The sequence below is a fragment of the Pezoporus wallicus genome, unplaced genomic scaffold (genome assembly GCF_028554395.1).
Source record: "Pezoporus wallicus isolate ANWC-B61680 ecotype Strahan unplaced genomic scaffold, APGP_CSIRO_Pwel_v1 contig_3710, whole genome shotgun sequence".
In the NCBI taxonomy this organism is placed as follows: domain Eukaryota; kingdom Metazoa; phylum Chordata; class Aves; order Psittaciformes; family Psittacidae; genus Pezoporus; species Pezoporus wallicus.
Genome location: NW_026640315.1, coordinates 5368736 through 5393085, shown reverse-complemented (window position 1 = coordinate 5393085; position 24350 = coordinate 5368736). Strand labels below are relative to the sequence as shown.

General features: G+C 54.3%; 2 protein-coding genes across 3 annotated transcripts in view; one reads left to right on the top strand and one right to left on the bottom strand.

Annotated features, from left to right (window-relative positions):
- Window positions 1-7690, top strand: part of SLC39A11 (solute carrier family 39 member 11) — a 118888-nt gene extending 111198 nt beyond the window's left edge. For both annotated transcript variants that reach the window (XM_057418567.1, XM_057418566.1), the window contains exons 8-10: window positions 4687-4785; window positions 5843-6001; window positions 6305-7690. In XM_057418567.1, the coding sequence (XP_057274550.1) occupies window positions 4687-4785; window positions 5843-6001; window positions 6305-6383 (337 nt within the window). In that variant the 3' untranslated portion in view covers window positions 6384-7690. The remainder of the gene's footprint in view (window positions 1-4686; window positions 4786-5842; window positions 6002-6304) is intronic.
- RPL38 (ribosomal protein L38) overlaps window positions 1-24350 on the bottom strand; it is a 280018-nt gene that overhangs the window by 204168 nt on the left and 51500 nt on the right. The window lies entirely within an intron of this gene.

The following is a 24350-nucleotide window of genomic DNA, read 5'->3' as shown; positions in this document are numbered from 1 at the left end:
GAATAAATAGTCCCTGGATGATGGGACCCTCCAGGCGATCGGGGGCTGGATACGTGCCTGCCCTCATGGAACAACCACCCGTGGTTCCCATCATGTATTGGTGTTGAGGGGTTGAACTTGCTCTTGCCGCAGCCGCTGGCATCAGGGCATGGCCCAAGGGGGTGTCCGAGCTCATGTCCTTCTGGCTGAGCCCCCCCCGGCTTTGCTGGGATGGGGAGGAGATACCCCAGCCCTATGGGACATCCAAGCCTGGTTCTCAGTGTGGCAAACCTCACTTGCGCTGCGGCTCTTGTGGGGTGTTCTGCAGCACCTCTTCTATGGATTTGTGTTGGGAATGCTGGAGAATTCCTTGCTCCTCAGCTCAAGTTCACGTCCCGGTCGCTGCAGTCAGAGGGGAGAGCAGGTTTTATGACTTTGAACTTGGTTTGTGTGCCTTTGGGATAAATTAAGGGTAAAAATTCCTGAGATTGTAAGTGTTCCCTGTGCGGATGCAGAGTGGTGTGTGCCTGAGGCTGGCGGGGGGCCAGGCCAGCAGATGTGACACAGAGCAGGCAGCAGAGCGCTTAGAGCCCAGTGGTTGAGTGGGAAGAGGGAGAGAAGAGGTATGGAAGTGGCTACTGAGGAGCAGAGCTGCAGGGCAGATGCTTACCTTAGGATGTGACTAGCACATGTGGCTCGAGCAGGGACCCAACAGGAGCTTCCCCGCTCCCAGGAGCTGCCTGGGGCACACGCTGCATCCCCTGACTGATGGGGACACGCATTGTTCCACGTGTTTCTGTATCCCCATGGGCAACGGTGCTGGTGGCTGCACCCCAGAGGAAGAGGCATAGTAGGTTTATATCCATTTCTTTTTTCCTTATGGGATTTGAGAGGTTGAGATGAAAGTTACTGCGTTATCCAAGGGCAAATCTGCTTGAGTAGCATCCTCCACCTGCTTTTGCAGGAGCAATCTGCTCTAGTGGAAGGTGTCCTTGCCTATGGCAGGGGGCTGGAACTGAATGAGCTTTAAGACCTCTTCCAACTCAAACCATGGTGTAGGCTTTAAAATACCTAAAGCAACGACTCGCCAGGAGCCGGGGATGGACCAGGCTGCTCCTCGGGGTGAGACCGTGGTCCATTGGCATCGGGGCCGGTGGAGGGGATGCTGCCAGCCCTCTTGTCCCTGCAGCTCCCATCGCGTGAGAGCCTCGGGAGTCTCCGGGCCCTCGGAGCGGTGCTGAACAGGTCGGGCAGGTACGGGGAAAGGCTGCGGGCCCCGTGCTCGCCGCTTCCCACCTGCGGGCCCTGATCAAACACCTCGGCGGGCGCCCGAGTGGGAGCCGTGATGTAATCTCGGGAACCCCAAACAATCGGCCCTTTCATGGCAGGGCGATAACAATCAAAACAGTATGTAAGGGCCTGCCATGCAAGAATACACATGCACATTATACACTGGAGGGAATTGAAAGCCGTCGTGAAAAGGGGCTTGTTAAGAATATGTAGCCTGCTTTCATAATCAGTTTGTAAAAGAATAGGCCCTTGAAAACAAGGGTTTAGGCTTATAGAAGGCTTTCTGTGCCTTGACCTTGCAAATATGCAGAGATGCCAACTTGGGTTTGAAAGTGAACTTGGAGTCCCGCAGCGTGGTGCCATAGCGGTTGGCAGGAGAGCCGGGGGTAGGAGGTCCGGCCCCAGTGTGTTCCTGGGAGATGGAGGAGCTTTTGTCCCTGGTGGGGTTCCACCAGGATACAGGGTTTTACCTGCTCCTCTTTAAAACTGCAGCACTGGGCCCTGCTGCAAAGGGGATCAGTCAATGCGAGGGCAGCCCCATCCCAGCATTGCTGGCACCCTGCAGAGCATGCATGAAGGTGGTGTGTGTGCTAGGGGCCTTTCTGTTCCCAGGTTGTGGAGGATACAGCTGTTACCACTGCTGGTTTGCAGATGGGGAAGCTGAGGCAGAGAGCTGGGGAAGGTAACACGTCTAATGCGTGTTGGCTCCTTGTTCCTTGATGCTTCCAAGGACACTTGAGTCCTTATGCCCAAGTGGAGGAGATGCCCAATGACGTTCCTGTGTTGGCCAGGGTGGCAGAGCTGCATCCCCAGGCAAAGTCTGGTGTGGTTTTTCCTGCACTGCCCTTTCTTTAGCCCAGTTCATGTTTATAGGTTGGGGATGAGCCATAGGGTATCATTCTTACCTGCAAAATGTCTTGTAGCTGGGGTGGCCCATCAGACAGCATGGGATCTGCTTCTAACACCTCCCTAGCAGTTATTCCCCACCTTCCCCCTTTAGAGACCCTGATGCCTCTAAACATTCATCCTGAGGGCCGTCCCTCTGCCTCCCTCCCTGTTGTCACCTCCTCGGTATCCCGTATCTCGCCGTGGTCACCCGGAGGTTCGGCTCCCCTGGGCCGGGCAGTTCCAGTCTGTCTCTGTGCATCTGGTTTACAATGTGTTTCTTTGCAGTCGGGGGAAGCCTTCCAAGAATCCCCACCTATTTCCGTAATAAGGCCGTCTTTGTTTCCCTCGTACACAATGCAGCTTTGATTCGGTCGCTTTCTCACCAGCCCCGTTGCCGTCGGCTCCACACGGGAGCTGCGGACAAGGTGTGAGGTGAAGGGGGAGAGGAACGGCCCTTGGGATGGTTTTGTTCCACGCTTGGGGCATCACAGGGAAATTTCCCCTGCCTCCAGCGCCTGGATGTCTCCCGAGATGCTGCTCTAGGCAGTAGAAGTGGAGGTACCCTTCGTGCAGTGACCCAAGGCAAAGCAAATAGGAAGGCTTACGTGTTCCTGGCCTGCATGTTGTCGTGGAGTTATCCTCATCCTGATGGGATTAGTGTCCTGGGAAAGGCTCAAAAGGCCCCGAAGTCCAAGAAATGTTCAGGCAGAGCTGCAGTGGGAGGGAGGGTTGAGTGGTCCTAGGGATGGGGGAGCATGGTCTGGGTGAGCAGAAGACCTTTGTGGGGGCAGGGAGGGTACTGGAGGCCAGGAGATGAGATGGGGACCTTCTCAGCATGATGCTGAGCCTGGAAGGGCCTTTCTGCCCGTGGATATCCCGAGGGAGGAGTGAAAAAACGGGATGCGCTGCATGGGGCAGGCACTGGGTCTCCAGTGGCCCTTGCTTCTTGCCATGCCGCATGCGAAGCTTTGTGTGCTTGTGCCTGACTCCAGCACTCACCCAGCATGATGCCAGCACCTTTTTCTTGGGGAAACAGGTTAAAATCCTGACGTGGAGGGGGCACACATCGCTGCCTCCCTGCTGAGAGCTGGGGCAAGTGGGTGACCTGGCCCCATGGGTCCTGTTTGATGCTGAGCATCCCCATTATGCACTCTCGTTCCCCTTCCTCCTGTCCCTTGGGGCTTGCTGCAGGGCAAGGGGTCAGAGTGGGATTCCCTCCTCCCGGTGGGACCGGGGCAAGGAGGGGCTCCCAGCCTCCCTGTACAGACCCTCCATTCACACCTCCCTCTCCCACCCCATTAATTTGTTGTGGTCGGGGCCAGTAATAGCCGCTTTGTGCGGAGGCGAGGGAAGGAGGAACAGAGCCCCGCACGCAGACAGCGGCTCCAGTGTTTTCTCAAAGGGATGGTTTTCCCCCTCCGTCCTCTCTCCCGCTTTGCCTTGAATAATGTTTTTGATTGTAATGGCCTGTCCTGGTTAGGGAAAGCCGCAGCCTCTCCCCCTTCCCCTCCCCTCCTCTGTAAACCCTGGTAGAAGTTTAAACAACCCAAGAGAGGTTTTTCTCACCGGTCTTATTTTACTAATAGGAAACAAGTGTTTGAAGCAGCAAAGGCGGCTTTCAGCTGCTGGCAAAGGAGGAACTGACCTTGCAGAGAGGTGCTGGGGTGCCAGTCGGAGCTGTGGGCTGGGGCAGGTCATAGCCCAGCACCTCACGGCTGCAGCTTTGACACCCCCAGTGTCCCAGACACACCGACGTAGGATGGGAGAAATGCTTCAACTATGGAACAGGTTCTTATTTGCTCTCATGATGCTGCTCAGCCTCAGGGGCACATGGCATAAAACCTGACCCTATTTGGTGATTGTGACGGTTTTGTTCCTTTGGTGAAGGAGAAAATTCCATATCCCAATTTCCTGGTTTTCAACAAAAATCCAGAACTCCAGCTGAGCTGGAAGGGACCTGGAGCAGAGGGGAAGGAGACCTTAGAGCTAAAGGGGTCTATAGGAATTCTGGAGAGGGGCTTTTGACAAGGGCCTGTGAGGACACGAGAAGGGGGAATGGCTTTAACCTGACTCAGGCTCCCCATGGCTGTAAGGCTATGGCTGAGGATGGTGCTGGTGAGAGCAGGGCAGGTGATGGGAGAGGGACCGGCCACCTCTGGGACTGAAAAGCCCTAAACCCACGAGCCTGGGGCTGCTCCACACACCCGGGTCCAGGGATGCCGCTGCTCCTGGGAAGCCTCAGGCTGGAAATACCTCATGGATTCTCCCAGGACAAGTCTCTTCTCCTCCATCTGGTCTCTGTTGCTCCCAGGGCTGGTGCTGAAGCTGATGAAAGGCTGTGGAGCTATTTGAAGATGAAGTTTGCTGTGTTCATGTTAAATATTAGCATGGCTACCCCAGGGCTAGGTGTGCTTCCATTCAAAAGCAGATCTCTAATAATGTCTTTTTTAATCCAGCTCCCTGCAGCTTACCCCAGGCTGTGCTTTTCACCTAATGTATGTGTGTATTTGTGCTTTTGTGTGTGGGTAGGAACTTGGCGATCGGGATTGGGATTCAGAACTTCCCGGAGGGCCTGGCTGTCAGCCTGCCTTTGCGTGGTGCTGGATTTTCCACATGGAAAGCATTCTGGTAAGCTGAGCTCCTCTTCACCCATGAAGAGCCCTCCACCAGCAGCTCCTGATGAGCCTATAGATTTCTTTCCGTATCCATCTGCGTTGCTCCATCATTAAGCTGCCCTTGGGATGGGCTTGCTCCAGACCTGCTAGGTCCCACTTTGGCATCGCAAGAGCTGCTGCTGGGAATGCTGCTGGTTTCCAGCTTTGAGGGGCATGGTGAGTGCTACCCTGCTCCCTCTGCAGTGCCTAAGCTCAGCTCTGAGCCCCCAGCTCCTGGGGGATGCATTGGTGATCACCCCATCCCGCTTCATCTGCCCACAGAGTGCCTGTGGTGAGCTCCCAGATCCTGCACTGAAGAGTTTTTGGGGGTTTCTTGTATGATTTTGTTTCATTTTTCTCTCACTTCACTCCGGGCTGGATTTCAAGCCCACTCTTTGGCTTTCCTTTTCCCTTTTCCCAAGGTGGAAAAGCCAAGGGCATGAACCCTGCAAGCACTCAGCCCATGCACGTGTGCTCGGCCGGGTGATGGATGAGGAGGGCTTGGAAACGGCTCCCACCAAAGCTTTGTTTTCTTTTCCTTCCACCCACCTCCAGTGCAGCCGGTGCTGGGGCTTGCACCGGGATTGCTGCTGCTGGGAAGGGAGTTCCCGTGGCCCGGGTTGTTAAAACACTCCTAGGGGGAAAGAAAACTGAGGGGGAAGAGCGCAGTTTCATCCTGGTTGAGGCTGTGGGCAGATGGCCAGTCTGGGACTGAGTGATGCTGGTTGGAAGTGTTTCCTCCCTGACCCATCTCTGCTTGTGAGCTGGATCCCCAAATCCCTCAGAGCTTTTCAATGGAAGGAACTGGATTATACCTTAATTCCCTTCCTGGAAAAATCAGCTAGATTAGGTCAAATCACCTTCATTGCCCGTTTAAAACAGTCCATGTGGCTTGGCGTGGCGTGGCTGGGTGGTGACCTCCTCCTGGACATGGTAGCATTAGGGAAGACCATGGGGATAGGGAGCTGCAGAGCCCATGGAGGGCTGTGCCATCTTGCCCCTGGTTGCTTTTTAGTCTCTGTCCTTTGCAGGTATGGGCAGCTGAGCGGGATGGTGGAGCCCTTGGCTGGCATCTTCGGTGCCTTTGCCGTGGTGGTGGCAGAGCCTCTCCTCCCCTACGCCTTGGGCTTTGCCGCCGGAGCAATGGTCTATGTGGTGATGGATGATATCATCCCCGAGGCACAGACCAGGTGAGACCCCCTTGGTGACTGGGACTGAACCCCCATGGCAAGGGTTGGAACTGGGCGAGCTTTAAGATCCCTTCCAACACAAACCATTCCATGGTTTCATGATTATCCCTGGCAGTGTTCAAGGCCAGGTTGGAAGAAGCCTTGGGTGAGATGCTTTAGTGTGAGGTGTCCCTGCCCATGGCAGGGGGGTTGGAACTGCATGATCTTAAGGTCCTTTCCAACCCTAACTATTCTATGATTCCCTCATCCGAAAAGTCATTCCCGGCTCCTAGGAGCTCACACCTTCCCCTTTTCTCTCTTCAGTGGCAACGGGAAGCTGGCATCCTGGACCTCGATACTGGGATTTGTGGTGATGATGTCCCTGGATGTTGGGCTTGGATAGGACAGCGCTCCAATCCCCAGGAGAAGACTTCAGAGCCATTTGTGCAGCGGCGTTTGGAACTGGACACACGATTCCCTCTGGACTTCTTTTGTATATATTTTTTTGGATCTGGCTTGGTGTTGATTTCCTATAATTTTATATCTCTTCCTCCCCTCCAATGTCATGTCAATGGTTTTCAAAGCACAAGTACGGCTGGTTCCTCGCAGATCCTGGTTTCCTTTCGCCACCAGATGTTCTTGTCCTCTTGGGAAGGTTGTCGGATGACGCGTTGGCTGGGCTGCAGGTCACCCTGTCCTTCCCTTCCACACTGGGCCGGCTGCTCCGAGTCAGGTTGCTCTGGGTTTCGATCATCTGTGTTCTGTAGAAGAGAAGAGATTCGCTGTCGTGTGTTTAAGCTGGTCTGTGGGTCAGAACAAGGCATTTGAGTGGAGCGCGTTCCTTAGAATCCCTTTAATTTGAAAGGCAGGTGAAGGCGTTAGGGCACATAGAGCACTCTGTGGGATCGAGGTCTCCTGTATCCTGAGGGTGCTTGGGAATGTTTTAGGGTATTTGATTTGATGGATGCGAATAGTCCAGGCAAATAAATCAGAATTTTCTTGGGATGTCTCTGAAAGGGAAATGTCATTTTTGCTTCAATTTCTCTCCTGTCTGGGGCATTGAGCCAATGAATTGTGTCTCTGGGAAAAAAACAAACGGGAAAGGGGAATTGTGTTTTCTAGCATGTACTCTTTGAAAGGCAAGGTGTGGTCATCCCTGTCGTTGTCCAAGTGCTGCCTGACCAGTGCACAGCAGGATACGTTTCCATGTGGGCCTGTGACTGTGTCTGGCCTTATCAAGCGATGGCTGGTTTGTGGTTCGTGGTTCCAATGGTCCATAAGTTCCCCAAAGCCAATGCAGCATTTTCCTGGCCTGTTACTCCACAGAAGAGCTTGGAGCCGAATCAGGAGTGTGCCGGGAGCTCTCGTCTTCCTGAGCAACACCAGGATGAAATAATTCATCAGGGGCAATTAATGATCCTCCCTGAAGAGCCAGAAACACGCAGTGTGTGTAGTGCCTCTTCCCCCTCTGCTTTCCAAGCATCTTCTGTTGAATGGTCATTCCCAGGCAGGATCAGTCCCGTCCAGGCTCAGTGCCTGGAGCACGCTTGAGGGATGAGCATGAGTTAGAAGGATGCTGGAAACCAAACCTCCTTCTTTGCAAAGGATGCTTCTATCTCCAGTCAAAGCGGGTTCATTCAACCCTGAAGCAGGAATAACTGGATCACCTGGCTGCTGCTGGCATCTCAGTCCCCCCACAGCCATGGGGGTCACAGATCACCCTTTGGTCCTGCTGGAGAAGCTGCTGGAAGGGCAGCCAAAGGGAACAGGCACGAATAAACTAAGCTTGAGCCATGCATCTTTGGTTCTCCTTTTTGTTTTGGGTTGGATTTCATTTGTACTTCATTTGTGTGTCACTCTGGATGATACAAAACTACTGTTTGCCAACGGATTTGACCTTTTAACTGTGATTGGTTTCAATAAATGGGAAATTCAGAGTTTGCACTGATTTATTTTAAGGCCATAAACCCCTCCCTTTGCTTCTCCTCCCTCTGCTCTGCTACATTTAATTTCTCCAGCTTAATTCCTGCCTTGTCAAAGGTCCTGCCTCTCAACCAGGAAAGCAGCATCTTTGTACAGCTTTTAGCCTTCTGTTTTCAGCCCAAAGCCTTCACCTGAGACTTAGAAACCTCAGGGGTGCCCATGGGTCAGAATGGCTCACAGACTGTTGGTGCAATTTTCTCATTGGATTTTTGGCATGTGGTAGTAAGTTGGTACCCAAACCCCCACATTATACATTTAAAGGCAGCCTTCTAATGGGATTGCTGGGAGATAATGTCATGTAAAGCATTTAATCCTGCTTGGATGTAGCCAGCCGAGGTAATTATGTGCATTGGCCCCTTAGGAAGCGAGTGGGAAGGGCGATGCAGAAAGCACGTATGAAAATCCTTCGTTGCTGTTTGTACCCTGGAGGTGGATGAAATTATAGATGTGCTCCTTGGTATGATTGAAAAGCTGGCTGGGGGCCAGGCCTGAAATTACCCATGGAAACACCGGCTGTCAATGGGAAGGGGGAGCTCCTGTTGCCTTTGATCCAAACTCCACCTTCGCATCGCTGTTAAGTGAAATGGGGAGAACCCCCCAGCCCGCAGCACCCAAGGGCTTACCCTCGTGGTGAGCACACAGGGAGGGGTTTTCTGGCTTTCCATCCTTCTGATGGGTGGCACTTGGCCTTTGGAGGGGCACTGCAATGGGTTGAAATGTCCTTTGAGGCCCTGGCAAGTGTAACATTAAGTTGTTAGCATCAATGCTGGTGATTTCTCTCCCCTTACTCATTCTTCAGTCAAATTCACAAGCTTTTGATTCTTGGGGTTTATCTTAAAAGGGAAAAAACCTCACACTGGTGAAGGACAACTTAAACTGTGACTGCTCTTCATCTAAAAGCCTCAGACCCCAAAGGGTAAAGAGCAAGATCTGTTTCTAAACAGCACGTATACGTGCTCTTGCAATGGGGTTTAAAATTAACCCAAAGCCCCACTGTGGCCTGTGTGCTGGTGCTTCTGGGGCTGGTTTGGGGTTTGGAGATGGTGACCGAGGGTTTCACTGGGAAAGGGGAAAATCCCCCAACTCTTCTCAGCCCTGAGCTGGCTGCTTTTGGCAATGGGTGAAGCTTGGAAGTGTGTGTGAGCACGCGTGCCCTGGGCATGGAGCTGGTGCTTGGAGAGCTGCAGCATCGCCCTGTGAAGAAGCCCAGCAAAGCAGCACTGGGTGTATTTCATCACAGAATCCCAGCCTGGTTTGTGTTGGAAGGGACCTTAAAGCTCCTCCAGCTCCAACCCCTGCCACGGGCAGGGACCCCTTCCATAGAGCAGCTTGCTCCAAGCCCCTGTGTCCAACCTGGCCTTGAGCACTGCCAGGGATGGGGCAGCCCCAGGGAAGAACTTCCTAATGCCCCATCTCAGTCTCCCCTCTGGCAGGTTAAAGCCATTCCCCTTGGCCTGTCCCTACAGGCCCTTGGCCAAAGCCCCTCTCCAGGTTTCCTGCAGCCCTTTTAGGTATTGGAAGCTGCTTTTCTTGTGCTTTTGTTTTAATTTCAGATGCTGAACACCGAGATGCTGTCCTGTGGATGGCCATGGGCTCAGTGCCCAGCTGGCCCGTTAGCAGCTGATGAGCAGACAGTGGAGGAGTCCATGGGGAAACTCCTCTTCAACCAGCATCAGGTTGTACTTATGACTAAGTGGTGAATGGAGAGGCTGTGGATAGCTTGGGTGAGTGGCACCGTACGTGTGTTTGCCGGAGGATTAGGGCTTTGGAGAGGAGGTTATTTGTGGCTATGAGTATGTAAGAGAAAGCATTGAGCTTCTCCCTTTGGGGGGATGCAGCTGATCCATCCCACCCGGACCTGCAGTTCAAGGAGAAAGCACCATTCCCTTTCCTTCAGGTAAATCCAACCTCACTCCACGCAGTGCCAAGCAGCACGTGGCCGGCACACAGGCTGGCGCCATGGCACAAATGATGCCGCCTTTGTTGCTGCTCTTCCCTCCCCGGCAGCTCCTTCTCCCTGCCCAGCTCAGCTCGCTCCCGGTGGGTCCATGGCTACGGCTGTGCAGCCGCGGCAGGGGAACCTCTCCTTTGCCCCCGCACGGCTGTGACCTGGCTCACGTCGTGCCGTGACTCAGGGAGCAGGAATGGACGGGTGGGTGCCGGGGCGCTCACCGGGGCGCAGGGGAAGGCGGCTGCGGTTTGCAAGGGCTGGGCAGGGACAGGCAAAGCCCGAGTGAGGGCTTTGCACGCAACCGAACAATCACCCCATTATCAGGGCCCGCGGCGCCAAACAAAACACGGCTCCAAACCTCACTCGGGCTTGCGAGATGCGCGCCCCGGGTAGATCGCAGCACCTGAGTCATTGCTTATAAAGGGATGGATTTCACCTCCCGCCCCTCCCCTTAGGAAAGAAACAATCCGAACCCGAAGACAAAACGACTCCTATTCTTTGTCCGCGGGCTTTGTTGTACTTGGCAACGGGGCTGCAATTAAAACCCAGCCGCTCTCGTGCGCGCACGCAGGCAGCAGGCTCCGAGCGAGCGAACGGCTCCTCTGCTACCAAGGGCTCGCTCAGGCACCCCAAACCCACCGCGCTGGCCCTGGCCGAGCCACGTTTGCCTTCATCAGTCCCACCGGGGATGCTCCAACCTCAGGAGCAAGCCTGGTTATGGGGGACAGGAGGGAAGAAAGGGGATTTCGGCTCAGGGTGCCCTTTTCCTAAGGCAGATGTTATGGGGTCGTTTTGTTTCTAGAAGAGATTTAATGCCAGTCTCTTTTTAGGCGTACATTGGGCTCCCTAAGTGCCTGTGTTTAGTATTGCATGGTCATAGACCTAAAAAGTAGTGTGTGTTGGAAAGGACCTTAAAGCTCCTCCAGCTCCAACCCCTGCCACGGGCAGGGACCCCTTCCATAGAGCAGCTTGCTCCAAGCCCCTGTGTCCAACCTGGCCTTGAGCACTGCCAGGGATGGGGCAGCCACAGTTTCTCTGGGCCTCCTGGTTACCTTTCTCCTGGTTGCTTTACTTAAACGTCCTTTGAGCTGACTGTGGCAGGGTGGTGACTGCAGAAAGGTTCCTCTGTGCCAGCTCAGAGGGACGGTTTCTATGTGATTCCTTATGTGTTGTGTGAGTGGGACGGGTCAACGTGAGGGCAAGGTGATGTGTCCTTGTTCCAGGAAGGACTCCGCTGCAAATTCCTCCATCCAGGGTGCTGTTCCTAATGGGAAAAGAGGGAAAACTTCACACTGCGAGCTCTGCATATTGCACAGCAACAATCTTAGCACCACTTGTCTTGTTTTAAGGCTTCTACAGTGTGGAGAGCTGCCGCTAGTGTGAGAACAGAGTGAAAATAACTCATCCTTGATTGAGGTTTCTGGGAAATGTTCCTGTGCTTTATAATCCTGGGGGGGTTCTTGAGAGCAGGAAACGGAGCCTGAAGGTTGATTTTAATGTAATCTGACAAAATGCTGATGATAACCAAAAGGCTTTCGTGTCCAGAGCTGGTTTGCATGGGGAGCTGCCTAAACCTCCCTCTCGCTGTTGCCTTCTCGTGTTCTTACAGGAACAAGGAAAGCAGACCCGGCACACGCTTGCTCCCATCTCGCCTCCTACAATCCTTCTGCTGTGCCTGGAGCAGCGAACAGAAACCCCAAATGAAAACAGGAGGGAAGAGAATGGCCTGGCTCGGCTTTCCTTTTACTGCGGCATAACTTCCCTGCCATAAAACTGCCAGCGAGAGCCAAGGGAAGATTAGGTCATGGGGAAAAACGCTGGTTGGGAAACAATGGAGGGAGGTGCTGGTAACGGATGGGGTGTGGGACTCCCCGTCGCCCTGGGCTTCTCCCAGGGATCCCATCTCCATTGGGATCCCATCTCCTCTGGGATCCCATCTCCACTGGGATCCCATCTCCTCTGGGATCCCATCTCTGTCGGCCCCCAGCCCCAGCTCTTGCACAGAATAGTCAAACACCACCAGCACTCCCAACCCTTTCTATTTCCCAAGGTTACAACAGTGAGGGTGGGAACACCCCAGTTTTGCCATCCCGGTGTTCCGACCCCGGGTTGGCAGCAGGGGCAGGCAGGAGGGTGGATGTAGAGCACGAAGCAGCATCTCACACCATGCTTTGGTTTGCCCTTTCCTTTCCAGGCTATATCTTGTCCTGGTGGATGGACAAGTTCCATCCAAAGGCTGGTCCTTTCCCCCGAATCCAGTTGCTGGTGTGTCCCTGGAAGTCAGAGACCCCCGGGACCTGGGTGGAGATGTCTTAAGCGCGTGTTTCACTGAACCCCTTCGTTCTGGGTGGTGGCTGCATGTGGAGAAAAACCTTTTGGAGACCAGGGAAACAAATCCAGACAACAAGGGGGGCCCCGGGGCCTCCCAAGTCATTAAATGAAGCTGTTTAGAACTGAGGCCCAGGTGACTGGGTGTGAAAGCCCCCAAGGCCTCTGTAATTGCTGTGTAAAGGCAGCACTGGTGGGTGGAAAGGAGACAAAGAGATTTGGGGGGATTATTCCTCCCTCCTGCTCAGGTCTCAGCAGCTCCAGCCCCATTTGGCTTCATGGGTTGCTGGGGGCCTTGGCCACGCTGGCACCAGGAGCACGGGTTGGGATGCTGGATGGGATGCTGGGGTCCAGAGAGGGGCTGTCCTCACCCTGTCCACTGCGCAGGGTGGATGGAGACGTCCCCATCCCTCCCTAGTGAGCCTCATCTCTTAAATGGACCTTAGCTGAGGTGTTCTGTCGCCTCTGAGCCCTTCCCTTCCTCTTGCTGCTTCCCCAGGCTCAGAAGAGGCCCAGAAGTAAAAGGAACTTTGTTTGCCTTGTGCAAATCTTCTTCCCCTCTGCTTTGCTGAAGGTGAGCAGAGTCCAGCTCCCCACCAAAGCACCAGTGCGGTGTGCCTGAACCTCTCAGAGCTCCCAGAGGGAATCAAGGAAGCGCTGCCTTGCCTTTCAGCCAAGGAAAGACGTGAAATTATCCTCAGCTCAGCCGCCTCTTGATGTCTGGCTCACACAAGATGACAAGCTGATAAAGTGGAGCATTGCAGTCTCCCTCAGGATGCTGGGGAGGGAGCGGGAGCCTCCGCCAGGCACAGGGACCCCAGGCTCCAGCTTTCCCAAGCCCTGTGCAGCAAGGGCTGGACGTTCATTTCTGAAGGACATCAACCTTTCAGGTTCTTTTTGTTACTATTTGATCAGTTATTCTGAAAATACCAGTGGGAAACATCACAGCTGGGAGCCAGGAGGGGATGGTGTCTGGAGAGAAGGCTTCAGGGACCCCTTAGAGCAGCTCCAGTGCCTAACGGGGCTCAGGGAACCTGGAGAGGGGCTTGGGACAAGGGCCTGTAGGGACAAGGCAAGGGGAATGGCTTGAACCTGCCGGAGGGGAGACTGAGATGAGACATTAGGAAGTTCTCCCCTGTGGCTGCCCCATCCCTGGCAGTGCTCAAGGCCAGGTTGGACACAGGGGCTTGGAGCACCCTGCTCTAGTGGAAGGGGTCCCCTTGGCTCTTGTCTCCCCTTGGCAAAGGTTTAAGGGGGGTCTGCAGGGCTTTGGGCTGCTGCTCTGCAGCGAGTGACCCGCACAGTGTGGAGAACGCTGGCGAGAGCAGCGGGAGCTCTGCGGTTCCTCCTCCGGTGGCTTCTCTCTCCTCTTTTTCCCTTCCCTCCCCCTTTCCTTGAAGCTCTCCGAAACAAGTGCCGGTTTATGGCCGATAATTCAGGGCTGCACAAAGGCTGCCTTGTGCCGGAGCTCCAGATGTTTAACATCTCACAGAGCCCCTCATCACAAGGTACCTGTTTCACGGAGCACCAGCTGACCTGCATGGCAGGGAGCTGCTTCCAGCCCTCGCCTTCCCTTTCACAGGCTGCAGCCAGCAGAGCCCAGCCCTTGGGACAGCACTTGGATACCTGGTACAGCGAAGGTGACCTGGAGTCACGGTGCTGCCAGAGAGTCATTGTCTGATCCCTTCTGCAGTGGCTCAGCTTCTGATGGCTCTGTTGGAGGATGCCTATGGGTAGGAATATCTGCTTCCCGCTGGAGGCCCCTGCTTATGGGAAATGGGCATCTCCGTGATGGGAGATGCTGCCTCAGAGGAAGCAGTACGTGCTGTGAGGGTCTCCTGGGAGGACAGCTGGAAGAGCTGGCTCGTAGTGGGTGTTTTGCTGGCCCTGTGGACAGAGGTGTGAGGTCTATGTTGTCCCCAGACGATAGTGATGGTCATCGGAGTGTCCAGCCTCACGTGGACAGGGCAGAATCCATCCACCGTTTGGCTGGGGGATGCATCTCATGTACTAAGATCCAGCATGAGAAGAAGGGATCACTGTGAAGGTGGAAGTGGAAACCTGGGTGTACCTGAGTGATGGGGTGGCAGGAGGGACCTCCCCATCCGCATTGCCTGCCGGAGGGATGCTTTGCTGTGGCACACTGGAGCAGCCACCGGCTCTGCTGGCAGCCAGAGGCCTCGGGAGCAGAGTGACCCACTGCAAAGTGCTCCCCAGCCAAAGCAGCCCCTCATTCTCATGCACAACATGCGAGGGGGAGGGAATGAATCCCTCCATTGCGGAGCAGAGCCGGGCAACTTGTCCGCAATGAAGTAATCCTCCCCCGGCACCCCGAGCATATAAAGCACTGCAGAACACAAGTGCCTCTCTGTCCCCACTCTTTCTTCTCTTTCCCTTTAATAATCTCACTCTTTTGTCCCCATACGTTTACTCCCCATGTCATTGTCCCCTCAAGCTCCGGTAGCTGCCCTTCCCCGGACCCTCTGCATTGGCGGTGCCCATGGTGCCACCTGGGTTTTTCCACTCTGTTTTCCAGGACACCTGATGTATTTATTTGCTTTCCTTCTTTCCCCCCCTCCCTTGCCTCTGGTTTAGGGTCTATTAAGCTTGCTCCTTCTTCCCCTGCCCTGGGAGCCCCGGTTAATGAGTAACCATAGTGTGCTTGGAGGCAGCTGTCTCAGACAAACTGACGGAGACTTTTTTGGAGCTGCATAAGGGAACGTTTGTTCTGCAGCTTCTCAATAGATCCTTGTGCAGGAGGCAAGAAGTGTGGGGAGAGAAAGAAAGAGACACTAAATCACTGGGCTCCTTGAAAATCTCGCTGCGTGTGTGTGTGTTTTTATGCCTTTGCTATAATGGATTCTAGATGAGTCACCTTTTCAAGTTTAAATAATGAATTTATCTTCCCAGCGGAGCACACAATGTACTGCTTAACAGTGTTTTGGCTTTAAAGGTCTTTTTAAGTAACTTAAGCATAAAACACACAGCCTATATGTACACTGGCGTGGGGTTAGCATCACAGGAACGTGAGTTTTCTTTGTCCTAATCCCAGCATAATGCAGATCTTGATTTTATGGTTCGTAACTTTACCTGTTCCCTTCCTTTGCTTTCATTACATGGGGTCTTTGGGGGTTTATCAGCTATTTGCCATTGGGGTGAAGGCTGGTTTGTCTTCCCCGCACTGCCTGGCTGAGGGGCTGGGAGGGAGATGGTGCCATGGAGGAGAGCAGCAGGTCCTGAGCCCCAGAGCTCCTGCCTGACCTTGGCAATGGCATTTAAACCTCTCTTCCCTGCTTTGCTTTTGTCACTGTGCAAATAGGTGACGGATGTGCCTCTTCTCATCCTTGCAATGGCTTTTCCCTTCCTACTGAGCTGGGGAGCTTAGGAAGGGCAGGTGGGATGCTGTGGGCAGGCAGAAAGTCATGGGAGCAGGGTATGGTTGTCTCAAAATGTCTGTTCCCCTCGTGGGGTGTGATGCTGAGATGGGCTCAAGGGGCTTTGCAGGAGCAGCTGTGGATGTGTGAGGGTGCATGGCCTGGGAGAATGAGGATTCAACGTAGGAATTTCTACTTGGATGGGGAATGAGCTGGGGATCCCTGTGCTGGGGAAGGCGCAGTTTGCCCTCACCAGCCCTTTGTGCTATTACCCAGTGGTAAATGCAATGGTCCTGTCCTGGCTTTCCTCTGGGACTGACCTGCTGCTGACACCCAATTTTGTGGTCCCCATGTGTTTTGATGGGGCCATTCCCTCCGTTCCCTCTTCCCTGTTTGGGCTCTAAGCCTGCAGCTGCTGGGACCCTTAGCTCTGAACTGGGATGGGTTTGCTTTTGGGACAGCTTTGCTCCAGCTCCATCCAAGGACATTTCCCACCACTCCCACAGCCCATCCTTCCCAGGGACCCGCTCGTGGTCCAGGCTGCTATCCAGTGCTGGGATAACTCTGGAAACCTGAACCACGGATTTAACTCCTCTTTTACAAAACATCAGGGTTTTTCTTTCCAATTTTGGGGTCAAGTTTTGGGTAAAGATTTAGGGTGCTTGTGTTTCACCTGGAACGCAGCTCCCGGGAGCAATGGTTCTTTATTGGCTCCCGCAGACACTTGGCACTCTCAGCACATGAAATAAAAAGCTTTTTTGTTTCCGTACTTCCATATATTTATGTATATTTAACGGGTTTGGGGAGGGTATTTGAAGGTCAGAGGACTTCCAGAGGTTACGGTGCTGGCCGGGCCCTGGGAACAGCCGTCCTGTGGGAACTCATTCCCAGCTCACCCTTCCCAAATCCCTGCTTTCTTTTGCCAATGCTGGTGCCCATCACAAAACACCTTTCCCCCCCCCCTTCCTTTTTTTTTTGGTAAGAATCAACAGCAAAGTCCACAGTGAACTTTATAGAGGTGCCATTTGCTTTATAGAGGTGCCATTCGCTTTATAGAGGTGCCATTCACAAAGTGGTGTGGTAAAAGTAACAGGACCCCGGGCTGTGAACCCAAGCAGGCTACCGAGGAGGTGTTTGTACTAACACTGCTTTTACAAGCAGAAGCAGTTTTCCTGGCTCCACGCTCCCAGAACAGGCTGATGCTGCTGCAGGTTAGAGCAGATGGGCCCTGCTCGCCTCATGGTGCTTTATCCCTGTTGGGATAAAGGATGCTTCCAGCTGCTCTGAGCGGATCTGCTGGGAAACCACTGATTTTCCATGACTTGGAAACATCTGGTTGACATTCTTACACCATAATTCTCTTATTACCTGATCCTCACGCACTTTATCTTGCTTTATGGGCAATTCTGCCCACACCAGCACCACCATCACTCCAGCACACGGGCTATTCCCCTCATTAAAACTGTGTTTTCTCCCTCTGGCTCAGGTCTCCCCTCCCCATCCCAGCAGTGGCTGAGGAATGCGAGCCAGGAATGCTGTCCTCTGCAAGGAGCAGGGGAAGGGGGGGTGGCTATCACTTAAAAACAATGTCTTTGTATTTCCAGCCCGCTGCAGTCACGCAAGGCCTTGCCTGGGTGTGCTCAGCCCTGCGCCTGCTCACCCGCTGCCTCACCTGGCACCGGCACCGCAGCGTTCAGCATCTTCCACAGCCTTTTACCATCACGTCATCCTCTTGCACAACCGGGGCTGGGAGAGCATCCCATAAATCAGTGCCAGGCGCCTCTGTGAATGAGGAGCGCACCTTTCCTTTCCAGTTCATCCCTCGGTGGCTGGCTGGGGGCCTCTGTGCACATCACCAGCACCCAGGGACTTTGCATGGTCCTTTGCACTGGGCAGATGTGACTGGCCAAAGCCTGTGGAGCTGTGGCAGAGCCTTGCAGCACTTTGGGGGATGATGTGTGACAGCACCGTGTCCTGTGGGCTTGTGGTTCTGAAGGGAACGCCACTGGGAGAGGGAGCAGAGCTTCTTAATGGTGTTACAAACATGATTATTTGTCTTCTTCTTCTCCACGTGGAAGAGCGTGGAGTCTCTTCCACGCTCAGGCTGCGCTTCCATCATTCTACCGAGCAACGAGAAAAGGGAGAAACCCAGCAGCCAAATCCTGTGCTGGAACCAAACCAGCGGAGCTCTCAGAGCAGGGAGTCAGGACTTTCCTGCCACTTCCCACCAGCACAGGACCATCAGGCGGGCAGTGATGCACCTCTCAGGCGCAGAAGCTGCGGAGACTTGCAACGATGCAGCCGGGATGGCACAAGCAGCCGCTATGGGATGGTGAATCCCGTGGGAGCAGCACCTGGATCCCTGCTCCTGCGCATGGACATCGCCCTGCCAGCCAAGGGATTGGGATGGCACAGGATGGGGTAGCTCAGGGCACAAGGGGCTGCAGTAGAGCCCCATAGCACCACGTTTTCCCATCCCTGCTCTTCGCTGTGAGTCGCGTTCTGGTGCTTGCCAAACAGGTTTTCATTTCCAGGCCATGGGGATGAGAACGCAGCTCAACCCCCTCCTCCACAGCGCTAAAATATGGTGTTTTTTTCCCTGTTTAATATACCATAAACCATGACCTTTTCCCTCCTTCCCAAGGCAGCCAACACAAGCACAACAATGTGATTCGTGCAGCCTTGCACTTGTGGTTTCTTCAAGAAATTCATCTGGTCCCTGAGCAATTAGGGGAAGGGAAGCATTTCCACTCCGGCTTTGGGCCCTGAACTCCTGCCAGGAGGGACTTTTTCCCTTCCCCTTCGCTCTCCCTCTCTCTCCCCAGCCTCCCTTGCTCGCTTGTCCTAGAAAACCTCCGTGGTTTCCTTCCAGCTGCTCTCCTGAGAGTGTGAGGATAAATCCCAGCCCAGGGCAGGTGGGATGATGCTGGATACGGCCCCCTGCTCCCGTGCAAGTGATGGGTTGGGACATTTCCCACCGGGAGCTGAGCCTCGTGTCCTGCCGGCTGAGGGGTGCACCCCTCATTGCCGAGCACCTTCAGCACACTGCCCCAAATTTGACTGTCCCGGTTCTGCCTGTGAGAGCAGTGGGCACAGTGGTGCTGGCCCTGCCATCCCCCCTGCCTCCTGGTGTTCCCTTTGGGGCATTTCCCCATTCCAAACCCTTGGACGGAGTCAAACGTTCGCAGAGCAGCAGGGTAAGGAGGGGGGACAAGGTCCTGCGCAGTGAGGACATTGGGGTGACTTTGCCAGGACCGAGCGTGCTTGCAAGAACGAGCCTTAAATTATCCCCTAAGTCAACAGCCCAGTTAATTGCTCATTCATTCCACAGATGGGTTAATAATTAAGTTAAATTAATAATTGGGACAATAATTAAACTAAACAATAACCAATACAGGGGACAATTGAAGCGATCGCTCTCCGTGCTAAGCATTCCCTGGGGTTATTCATTGACCCGGCACTTCGGCGTGGGACCGGCTCCTGGAATCCCGGGAACCGCGGGGCTTTTCCAAGCGGAACCGCCGGCTCTTCCCCACCACGGCGGGGAGGAGCATCCCCGCCCGGAGCCCGCTGCCCTCCCGCGGGCCGACAACGGAGGGAGGGACGGGCGGAGGACGGGAGGCGGCTCCCGGCCCGGGGGGGAGGAACTACAAGTCCCGTGAAGCCGCGCCGCCCTCCCGCGGGGATATATAAGGGGGGAATGGCCCGGCCCCGCAGTCGGAGCATCCCTGCCCGCCGAGGCGCCGGTCCCGGCCCGCGGCCACCTGCGCGCCCGCTCCGGCACTGGTACCCGGCTCCGCGCCGGTGGATATGGAGGATGCGGATGATGGGGCCGCTCCCGGAGCCCTGAGGATGCGGGGGGAAACGCCGTTGCCCACCGGAGGTAAGTGCCCGCTCGGACCAAGGAGGGACCGGTTCGGGGCATCCCCGCCGGACACTCGGTCCTGCCGCGGTCCCGTTCCTCTCTGCTCGGTATGGCGGGGCACCAAGCGGGCTGCGGGTCCCCCCGGTGTCGGCTCCGTGTGTTGGTTCCTTTTGCCTTTGTGTCCTGTCGGGTCCTGAATGTTTCCCTCCCGGGCTGGGGGCTCCCACGCCGGGATGCTCCTTGTTCGGGCAGAGAGCGAGAGCCCGGTCCCGGCTGGTGCTAGGAGGAAGGGTTCCTCTTTTTCTCTAAAGAAAACCGTGTGGAAGTGAGGTTTTCTGGTGTCTTATTCTTGACTTTATTTTATTGGGGGTGGCACATGCACACCAGGACTTTTTCCTTCTCCTTCCATTGGAAAATCTCCTTGGAAAGGCTCATAGTGGCTGTGGTGCACCCGGGGCAGGTGCCCAGATGAGGTGATGCTGAGGATGGGCCCTGGGAGCTGCAGCCCCTTCCCCTTCCTGACTGGATCTGAGAGTCTCCCACCCTAAGGTGCTCTCTGGCATGAGCTTGGGATCAAGGAATACTTGATCGGGGTTGGTGATGCAAAGTATCTGTGATGTACAAGAGCACTTTTGTGTGGATTCTGGAAAAATATGAATGACTCCCTTATTTTGCTCGCTACAACAAAAAGACCACACCAGTCTAGACCTGCAACCAGCAACACACACAGAAATGAGTGCTGTCTGCTCCCAAGGACCCAGAGAACACCAGTGCTCCCAGTGTGTGAGCTGCTGGTCCCTATGGAGGGCGAGGGATGCTTGTTTGGGGAAAGGATGTTTGAGGTTACTTTGATATAAACAAGAGAAGCTTTTATTGCCCAGACATTGTTAGTGTTGCTCTTTGCTGGCTTGGAATGTGTTTCCTCTGAAGGGTTTGGAGACCGGAGGAATTGCGGAGCTCTTGCTAATTGAGACATCTTTTTACAATCACAGGCACAGCTGGTGGGATGGAAGAGGGGGGAGAGGGCTGGGATGTGACTCAGGCCTGGGGAAGAAGCTGCATCTGGGTCTGCCTGGCGCTGTGAAGGGGAGACTCCAGCTTGGAAGCTGGGGCAGGGAACCCAAGGAAGCCTTTTTGCTCTGCTGGCAGGCAGGTGATGCTTCTGGGACAACAGCTTTCTCATTCCCCTGTAAAATTAGGGATGGGTGGCAAAAACTGTTCCCAGGTTCAGCTCAATCCCTCCCCCAGGTTTGGGGTCTCGCATGTCTGCTGAGTTTGAGCCCCCTGACAGAGACCTCATGGGGCAGAAGGGTGTTGCAATAATCCTGTGCTCTCCTTTCTCAAAGGCTTTGCTGCGAGAAGAACCAGAGCTGCTTGGACTTGCTCTTTCTACAAAGCAGCTTCCTTATTGCTTTCCCTGTTCAGGTGTCTCAAAACGAAAGGTAGTCTGAGATGTGGCATCCCTCAAGCTTCTTTTGATGTGTTGGCGATAACCTTTCATAGGGTGCTGTTGAATGGCAGTGGTTTTCTGGTGCAAAGAGGGTCCCTAAGTGAAGTGTGAATGCGCTTTGCAAGCGCAATGTATGTGAAGAGAAATACAACCCTTGTCTTGCAATGGCAGGAGGAGGTAACCTCGCTCTGAGGGCTGGGAGTGTTCCATTCACGGTGTCCCCAAGCCATAGAGCAGAAGCTCTGGCAGGGTGAGATGGGGGCTGTGGTGGCAGTGGTCGCTGGTGGTTGCTCTGCAGGGCTCAGGTGCTGTGTGTTGAACAGATTCGCTTACAGTGGCTGGAGATGCTGGTGCTGCAGGAGCTTCTCCTGCCCAGTGCTCTGGGAGCAGTAAATCAGTGCCATGGGGGAAATGACCCACATGGTCTTAACCCCATAGCTCTTGGACTTGGCCCTAAAGCAGACCGGGACAGTTGTTGGCCACAGCCACTTGCAATGGGCATCGTGAGCTGTTTGAGGACCAGCTATAAATTAAACTATGTATTGCAGGGTTTCAGTAGGCTCTAAACCACACTCGGGTGCTATCTCACCTGCACTTGCCTGCTCGGTGTGTTGCAGGGTGCAGAGAGGACTTGGGGGATGTTGGGACCTGGCTCTTTCCTAAGTGAAGGCTTCTGCCTGCAATGAAGCAGGGCTGTGAAACCTGTATGCCCTGGGCTCTTCTGAGGGCTGGATTTTGGTGTGCATTCCTCCCATGCTTGGTTTTAAACGTATGTGATACAGTGGCATCGCTTCTCCTTAGTGCTGGGTGGTTTTTAGTAGCAACCGGCCCAAATCTTGCCTGTTTTGGACTCAAACTCCTCTGTCTGGGGGTTCTTCTGTAGAAGAAATGGTGAGAGGGCCTTAAAGTTTAGGAGCTGAAATGTTTGGGGCACACCAGCTCCCTGTGGCTCTGGCAGACAATGGGGGGATAATGCCAGGAGCACAAAGCAGCTTGCTGAGGGGTTTCTGGTTTGTTTGAACTTTGAGCAGAGGAGCAGAGCAACAAAAGAGAAGGCAAGGAGAGCACAGAGCTCTGCCAGTTGCCAAGGCTGGCCAGAAAGCTATAACTGCCTTACAAAGGGTGGCCTTGTTCAGGATGGCTTATTTCATCAGAAAGATGTATTTGAAACAAAAACGAAGGGGCAAATGCTAGCGTAAAGCCTCCCATGTCAGTATAAATACTGCCTGAAAACACTTTCATTACCTCCTATAACTCCCTAATAAATACCGTTCCTTTTTGATGAAAGCTCTTAACACAGGATTAGGGTTTACAGTGCGTTGCCTTATTAGTCCCTGGAGACAGAGCCCATGCGCTGCGGGTTCGTGTCCTGCTCTGCAGCCTGGTTGCAGAGCTTCAGGGCTTCCCCCTTCCTTATTGTGGGGGTTCCCCCCCCCCCCCCCCGTGGGCAGCATCTGAATCCCAGGCAGTGCTTTCCTGTGGGCAGACTGGGATAGGTGTGGCTGGGATGGTTCTGGCTTCTGCTTCATCCTTAAGGCTCTCCTCCCAAGCTGAGCTGAGGTGGGAAGGCCTTGGTGGTGCTGCACCCATGCTTGAGGAAGGTGGCATTTTCCCTTCCATTGGCTGGCTCTTTCTGCCAAGCCACAGATGGGGTTTGAGGGCTGAAAGCTAAGCCTTCAAATGTGTTTGATCCCTGGGTGGTTGGGCAGTGTTCCTGCAATGAGAAAACCCAATGGAAAAGCCCAGAATGGGTTTCATATCAGGAGCAAATGTTACTTAAGCAGGCTCTTTTTGAAGCTTGCTCCTTGGGTGTTAGTCTTGGTCCTTCTCCCTAGGAGGGGGTCAGAGCTGGCATCTGTTGGGGATGGCTGCAGCAACACCTTCCGTAGTCTGGAGGAGGAAATGAGCAGCTGTGGCCCTGCTCTAAGCTCAGCCTAAGACAGCAACATGACTCGGTCACAAGGGCAAAAAGGTCTTCTCATGGTGTGTATAGGAGCTTCAAGACTGGCTTTGAAGTCCTGCCATGGTCTGCTTGCACGTGTCCTGTGCTGGGCCTGATGGATGCAGGATGCTTGGGGACCTCAGTGTCGCATCCTCTCCAGTCTGGGATGAATGGGGGCTTCCCTCCTGCCATCTGAGTGTACTTCAGCTCCTGCTGGTGGTCCTTTGAGCTGTGCTTCCAGGCCAGTGCGTTTCAGGAGTGGCTTCTGACTTCAGGAAGCTTTTCCTAAGTTAGGAACCACATTTGTGGTGTGTGGGCTCCGTGCTGGCAGTCAGGGGGGTGCAGATCCTTTAGGATGTGTAGGTTGGATGAGGGGGGTGCTCCTGTGTCAGGTGCCCGTCTTTGCTCTCAGCAGGTGAGCTCACACTGCTGTGTGCCCAGGTAGGCTGTATGGCTGATGGAGGGGCAGGAACCTGCTGCTAGCACCTGGGATGCCAGTGACACCAAGAGGCAGTCTGAGTACTCCTGTAGCTGGTGGCCAAATGCTGATCTCTGATGCAAATGGCTTGGAAGTCAGCTCTGGGAGTTAAAGGTGACAGGAGCTTCTCTATGCTGCTGAAACCATGGATAACGGGACCCACTGACTGCTATGGTGGGGCTCTGCATGGACTCCATTGTCAGCTAGAGCTCTGCTATGGACTTGATGTTGCACATGTCGACCCAGCATCTCCTTGGCAAGTTGGAGGTGAAGAGGAAATGAGGGAGCCTGGTGGTGTCCTTGGTGAGACACCTGCACACCTCTGAGGAGGCAACGTGATGGATGAGTAGGGCTCGGTTTTGGGGTGGGAAATTAGGATCTGGGTGATGGTTGCTGCTGTTTGAGATGCCAGAAATGCTGCAGTGCAGCCCTTGGTACAGGAGTGTTCTGCTTGGTTGTGCTTTGAAGGAGGCTTGGTTACCAGGGGACATGAGGGTAGCAAGGGCTGGTATCAGTCACTCTGGATAGTGGTTGGGTTCTGTGTTGGTGCTGTGCCTTCAGCTCCTCTTCCTGGGCTGTGTAAGATGATTTGTCTGCATAAAACTATGCTTTTGGGGAGGAAGAGCTGCTCACCCACAGCTGGTCCCTCTCCATCCATGCGAGCGGTGGCCAGGCTATGTGTTAGCCATGGAAGTGCCTGTCTGCATGGCTGTGGTGCAGGAGTGCATCTCTGGGGTCCACACCTGTATCGCTGGCAGGATGCTGGCATCCTGCTCCACTGGTCCAGCACATTTGAGTCAAACATTGCTCCTGGGAGATTCCCTTCCCTGCAGCTCATTGCTTCTGAGGCAGGAGGACCCGGAGGCAGCAGAGCCCCCGGTCCTGGGGAAAAGGTGCCTCATGTACCTGTCTGTGGAGGGAGGACGTCTGCTTGCACCTCCCTCACCCGGTTTCCCTTTGCTGCTGACCATCATCCTACCTCTTCTGTTTGTCCCATAG